Source organism: Epinephelus moara, chromosome 3, assembly GCF_006386435.1.
Source record: "Epinephelus moara isolate mb chromosome 3, YSFRI_EMoa_1.0, whole genome shotgun sequence".
Taxonomy (NCBI): domain Eukaryota; kingdom Metazoa; phylum Chordata; class Actinopteri; order Perciformes; family Serranidae; genus Epinephelus; species Epinephelus moara.
The window spans coordinates 12,980,348-12,986,886 of record NC_065508.1 but is presented as its reverse complement, the minus strand read 5'-3'; the positions used below and the strand labels follow the sequence as shown (position 1 = coordinate 12,986,886).

The following is a 6,539-nucleotide window of genomic DNA, read 5'->3' as shown; positions in this document are numbered from 1 at the left end:
AGTCAGGTGATTGGATTGGATTGAACTGGGCTTGTCTGATGATGTGGCTTACACACAATAGACACAGGGGAACAGACATTAACCTTATTTGATAGAAAGGAGAAGGACTGCTCCTCTTCGTAGCCACTCCTGTTCAAACAGATAAAGCTTGACTCACCTCAGTTACGAGAGAGAGAGAGAGAGAGAGAGAGAGAGAGAGAGAGAGAGAGAGAGAGAGGGGAGCTCATTTCCATACACATAAAACAACACAGTGTCGATGCTGAGGCCAAGAAGAGGGCACTGCATTGTGGACAGTTTTATTATGGAGTTATTTAACTCAGCTCTCGGGAAAAACATCACTTTTGTGCATCCTGCATATTTCATAATAAGTGGCATCCCAAAAATGAAACATTACTGTGTCTTTCTCTTTTTTGTTTATGTTGTTTCAGTGCTGGGAAACACAGTTGTGATGGCGGTAATATACTTGGATCATAATCTGAGAACTCCAAAATATGTTGCAGTTTTTAATTTGGCTTTTGTGGACCTGTTTGGTAACACTGCTTTGGTGCCGAAGGTTCTTGATATCTTTCTGTTTAACCATCACTACATCCCCTACAATGACTGCTTGACGTTCCTTTTTTTCTGCTACACTAGCCTTTCGATGCAGTCATTTAATCTGGTTGCACTGTCCTATGACAGACTGATAGCTATCATTTACCCACTGCACTATCAAGTGAAAGTGACCAACAGGTTCATGCTGTCTTTGATTGCCTCTTTCTGGGTCTTTGTCATAATTGCTGTTCTCATTGCAGTTGGCCTTCTTACAAGACTTTCCATCTGTAAATCTGTGGTTATTAACAGCTATTTCTGTGACCATGGCCAGCTATACCGGCTTTCGTGCAATGACCATTTTCCCAATTATGTTGTCAGTTGTTTGTACCCTGTTCTGATATTTTGGCTTCCACTTCTTTTTATCTTGTTAAGTTACCTGTATATTGGCTGTACTTTGGCTAAAGTGGCCACGGTTCAACAAGGACTGAAGGCCTTTAAAACTTGCATCGCTCATCTCTTATTGGTGGCAATATATTTCATTCCAATGTTAATCACATTTACCCTGATGGAAAAAATACATCCAAATGACAGGATCATAAACCTGTCTCTAACCTCCATCTTTCCTCCCATGTTGAATCCAATCATTTATGTTCTGCAGACACAGGAAATCAAGGCATCTGTGAAGAGGTTATTAAAAATGAAATGGAAATCAAAAACAACAGTAAACAAAATAATGATAATGTGACTCCTTATTGATGCTATATACCATCTCTTTTGGTGTTTTATTTGATGTAAATGGTAGAATTCTCACTTCTAACACACAAATGTTGGTAAATTGAGTATGAATTAAAAAAATGATTGCATTATCATAACAAGTCTACAAATCAAGTAGATAATTTGTAACACATGTTGCAACTTAAAAACACCATACAGAAATAACTATAAAGCTGTCTTTAAGTGTATGAACCCACTGACATAAAACTGTAGTTTATTCCTGTGTGATGAGAGCTGCAAACAAGAAGTAATTTTTGTGGATTTTTTTTTCTTAATTTCTGAAATTAGTTATTAAAAAAGCAGCTTAAACTGGAAATGTTCTCTACAAAGCAACATAATCTTGCAAATAAAGTCTGTAGCAAAAGATACACCTTAAAAGGAAATGTATGTTTGTCTTCTTTAAGTCAAATACCGGTCAAACAAGTTGTCATGATCAAATAGTTTGTTTCTCTACACGTTACCTTGTTGGAATATCGAGCCTACTGTGTATCTGAACATTTATTTTGTATTCATTTACATATCTTTGGTGAAAACTCAAAGAACCAAATAAAAAAGCTGAATTTTGCACTTTGCTTGAAAAGTTAGCCAGCTGACTTTGTGTCTTGCTGCTGGTGCTAACTTGTTTACCAGGAGCCTTCAGGTTGGTCCTCTGCCGTGATGAGAGGGAAATCCTGTTTTTCTGCTTTGAGCAGGCCACATGTGTTGATTAGAGAGCCATAGTGGAGGAGAGAGTCTTTTTTCCAAGTTCTGGCAGCAGGGAATTGAGAAGAAGCGGAGGAAGGGCAGACAGGTCATCCTGCAGCGGTGATCCTCATTTGGGGAGAGTCCAAATAGTTTAGTTCATTTGGCCGTACTTTGTCAGAAGAACAAAGGGGACTTGAGCTGCCATTTTGAGTGTGCTGAACTTACAGGAAATGCCTTTACATGTCCAGTTTAATGTTACACAAATGAACAAATTATTTGTGGAGTCCATTGATCCCAACATTAAGATGTGGACTCCTCCATCTACTTGTGTTATAAAACCAGATGCTTTTATTATAGTTATCGTTGTTGGTGTGGACGGCCCTTAAGAGTATAAAGCCATGCTAGCGGCTTTGTGAGGCTGTACTGAATGATGCTTTGAGCTACAGTAAGGTCCAAAAATCTGAGACTAATAGCAAACAAGATACTTGTAATTTACATTTGTTTCATATGTAACACTGTATTATACTCAAGTTCATATATATATATATATATATATATATGTATATATATGTATATATGTATTAGGGCATTAACAGAAAAGTCGATTTGTCGACATGTCGACGTCAGTGGCACAAGTCGACACCCCCCGGGAGGAGTCGACAAGTCGTGTGTTTTTTCCCTCTCTCTCTCTCTCTCTCTCTCTCTCTCTCTCTCTGTGCTTACGCTGATACTTTATCCTTGACTAAGTGAACATACTCGGGCGTACTATAAGCTGAGCAGACTCCGCGAGGAATATATATATAAATATATATATATATATATATATATATATATATATATATATATATGAACTTGAGGCTGCAGGTTGCTAAACTTAAATGAGCCTCAGATGAGTAGATCAAATCCACCTAAGTATCATCCTAACAAATCTGACCTTTTGTACAGAGGAGTTAAGTTGGTGAGTAGCACAATGTCACTTAAATTTGATTGCTGACCTAGAAATTTTTTAATACTAAGTTTGAGGGTCTTCAGATATTCCTCAAATTCATGCGTAAAAGCAGTGAAGTTGGGGGTGATTTTTGCTGTTCTACATTTGTGTATATGAAATTTACCATACATGATCAGTAAGTTCACAACAAAGTCAAAGTCTCTTTTATACAAATCAAAATATGAAATAATATTTTTGCAGCTGATTGCGATATTATTATTAGTTTTACACTTTTTTTTTTTTTTTTTTTTTTTTGGCGAGACCAAAAGGAATTTGAATATCTGCAATAACAAAATAAATGTATAAGAGATTCTGGGTCTGTGTTACAAAAATTACAGTTGCTCTCTATATCTAAGAATTTAGAAAAGTATAAATTAATCTCATATATATTGTGTAAAATTTGAATGTGTATTTCTTTAATTTTATTACTAATACAGAACATGCATGGTAAAAATGTTGTCCCAAAAAGCTTTTCCTCTTGGTGTAATCCTTCTTTTTTTTTTTTAAATTGAAGGTGACTTTTCATGAGATGGATTACACCAGTGGGAATGGCCTTCATTACATAGTTAAATTCTCTGCTTGTGACAGGAAAAGACTTGATAAAGGAAAGGGTTCATGACTAAGTAATAAACCATTGGCATCAAAAAGATCACTTACATAAATAATACCTTTGTCAACCCAGTTTTGCTTAAATATAGATTTTTTTACCAACAGTAATGTTTCCATTGTTCCATATGATGGCTTTGTGTGGAGTTTTAAAGGACAATTTTAAAGGTAATTTGGAGATGAGAAAATCACAAGTAAGTAGAAAATATAGACCACCCAATTTATCAAAAATATTGTTTGGAATAAAGAGTAAAGCCAAATAGAATGTGGGTCTTTAAGGCTTTCCTTGATCCATTTAACTTTAAATGTATTGTTTAAATCACTAAAGTTTAATAATTCAGATCCACCTTCTTTTCTGGATCCTGAAAGTATTTCTTTTTTCAAGTGGTGGTGTTTTTTTTCCCAGGCAAAATCTGTGACTATGTTATTGATTTCTTCCAGTGTCTACTCCTGAACAAAAAGTGATAGAGCTGGATACACAAGTCTGGAAAGACCTTCAGCCTTAGTGAGAGATCACGTTGGAGCCATATGTTCATAATATTTTTTTGTCTTTTCAAGTCTAGGAAAAAAAAATAAGTTGTTGTCTAGTTGACATATCTTTGGTTATATCAATACCTAAATATTTGCCATATTTTTTCTTTACTGGAATTTTAATTTAATTTAATTTTTAATTTTATATACTTTATTAATCCCCGAGGGGAAATTCAATTTTACACTCTGTTGTCAATTACACACAGGTCCGAACACACACATGCACAAACTGGACCTATACATGCACTAAATGGAGAGATGTCAGAGTGGGCTGCCCATGACAGGCGCTCCGAGCAGTGGGGGGTTCGGTGCCTTGCTCAGGGGCACCTCGGCAGTGCCCAGGAGGTGAACTGGCACCTCTCCAGCTACCAGTCCACGCTCCACATTTTTGGTCCGGACGGGGACTTGAACAGGCGACCCTCCGGTTCCCAACCCAAGTCCCTATGGACTGAGCTACTGCTGAATACTACTGAATATTACATAAAGCTTCATTTGTATCGAATACACTTAAGATTTCACACTTGTTTATGTTGAGATGCAACCCTGAAGCTTTTGAAAACTCGTTGATCAGTTGTATAGATCGTTCAGTTTTGTGTGTATCTTTTAAAAACAAAACTGTATCATCTGCTAGTTGTGTAATTCGGATTTCTTTCTGAAAGATAGATAGACCACTTATATTGGGGCTGTTTAGCACTTTTATTGCAAGTAACTCAACAGCAATAAGAAATTGTAGCTGCTGCACAGCAATGGTCGGGGCCGGGCAATTTTAGGCAAAATTAGGCAATTCTGAGCAAAAGAGACTATGCTCTATCTCACTGAGCTAATTAGCAAGAGACAACTCTGCTGTATATATGTTTAAAACTTCTTCTAGGTCATTATAGGAATTCTACAGCTGCAATGATTAGACAATAAATCAATAAGTCAAACACATAATTAATCCACAACTATTTCATGATGGATTGATTGTTGCAGGCATCAGTGTTGGAGTTACCTTCACAGATTTGAGGATATTCTCCTCAAATCTTGCTTTATCATGGTTTTGGACCTTTAGTCAGACAAAGTGAGATGTTTGTGGATGCCAGATTGGAATTGGGGAAAGGTAATATGAATTTTACATAATTTTATAGACAAACATTTGATATAGAAAATAACTGGATCATAATTATTTTAACCTTAGTAGTCTCTAATCCACATAGCACGATGCCTGAACATAGGACTTTCACATTAAAATGTCCGTTTTGCCTTAACTGAGGCTTGAACTCTCAACTTCTGAGACTGAGGTCCGTCTTCTATCTCACTGAGCTAATTGGCAAGCGACAGTTCATGTGTGGCTTCACAAATTGACTAAGCCAAGCATCAGGGTGCCAGACAGTAGCCATCCATGCCATGGAAGTGAAAGTTCCAAAGCTGTAGCACATATGGTTGATTTGTTGTGAATTTTCAAAATTTTGAACTTTAGAGGCTTGCTGTACCACCACCATCAGGACTATTGGCCTGTTTTTGCAGCTGAGGCAATCTGGCATGGGACTGGACCTTTGTGTACGGTGGCCCTGAAAGGTCACAGCACTGCAACTTAAGAAAACAAAGCAAAAAGACAAAACACAAGCAAATTGAGAAAACATTTTCATCAATTTGACAACACGTGCGCAGCATTTAGAAAATGCGCTGCAAAGACCACAACACAACACATTTTTCAATGTGTTGTTTTGTGGTCTTTGCAGCGCATTTTCTAAATGCTGCGCACGTGTTGTCAAATTGATGAAAATGTTTTCTAAATTTGCTTGTGTTTTGTCTTTTTGCATGTGTTTTCTTAAGTTGCAGTGCTGTGACCTTTCAGTGCCACCGTATTTGTGCAAAGTTTGGTGATTTTTCGCGCATGGGAAGTATGATTTCCTCGGAAGAAGAAGAAGAAGAGGAAGAAGAAGAACATGCAGGATAACAATAGGGTCCTGGCAGGTTAGGCTGCCCGGCCCCTAATAAGAAGGAAAATGGGTGTTCCACAGTATGGAAAGCTTTATAAAAATCAAGAAATACAATGATTGCTGGTGATTCCACATACTCTGAATAGTCTATAACTAGTAATATATGATTACATATATGTCAGTTGGTCATGAAGCCTGTTTGTGTTGCGTTTATAATCTCTCCAAGACTTCTTTTTAATTGTCTAGCAAATACAAGCTAAATAACTTATAGTCCACATTTAGAAGTGTAATCGGCCTCCAGGTTTCTATTGAGAGAGAATCTTTGTTTGGTTTAGGTATCAAACTAATTACTCCTTGTTTCATTGTAGTTGACATTTCTTTCTTATCAATACATTCTCTATACATACTTATGAGTGGAGCTTCAATAATGAATAAATAATCATTTCCAACTTTCATACATTTCAAGGCTTCTGAAAATTCACCATTTGAAATAGGTTGCTCAC

The 6,539-nt window shown here is 36.8% G+C and overlaps 1 protein-coding gene across 1 annotated transcript; it reads left to right on the top strand.

Annotated features, from left to right (window-relative positions):
* The first annotated feature begins 301 nt into the window (after window positions 1-301).
* On the top strand, window positions 302-4,089 carry LOC126388106 (olfactory receptor 1361-like). Its single transcript, XM_050040997.1, has 3 exons — window positions 302-1,223; window positions 1,793-1,810; window positions 4,025-4,089. Exons 1-3 carry the CDS (start codon window positions 302-304, stop codon window positions 4,087-4,089), a joined length of 1,005 nt encoding a protein of 334 aa, XP_049896954.1.
* The last annotated feature ends 2,450 nt before the right edge of the window (window positions 4,090-6,539 follow it).

What these genes read in the sequence shown, in the direction of transcription:
- LOC126388106 (XM_050040997.1), top strand. Translation starts at nt 302, where the DNA reads ATGGAGTTATTTAACTCAGCTCTCGGGAAAAACATCACTTTTGTGCAT.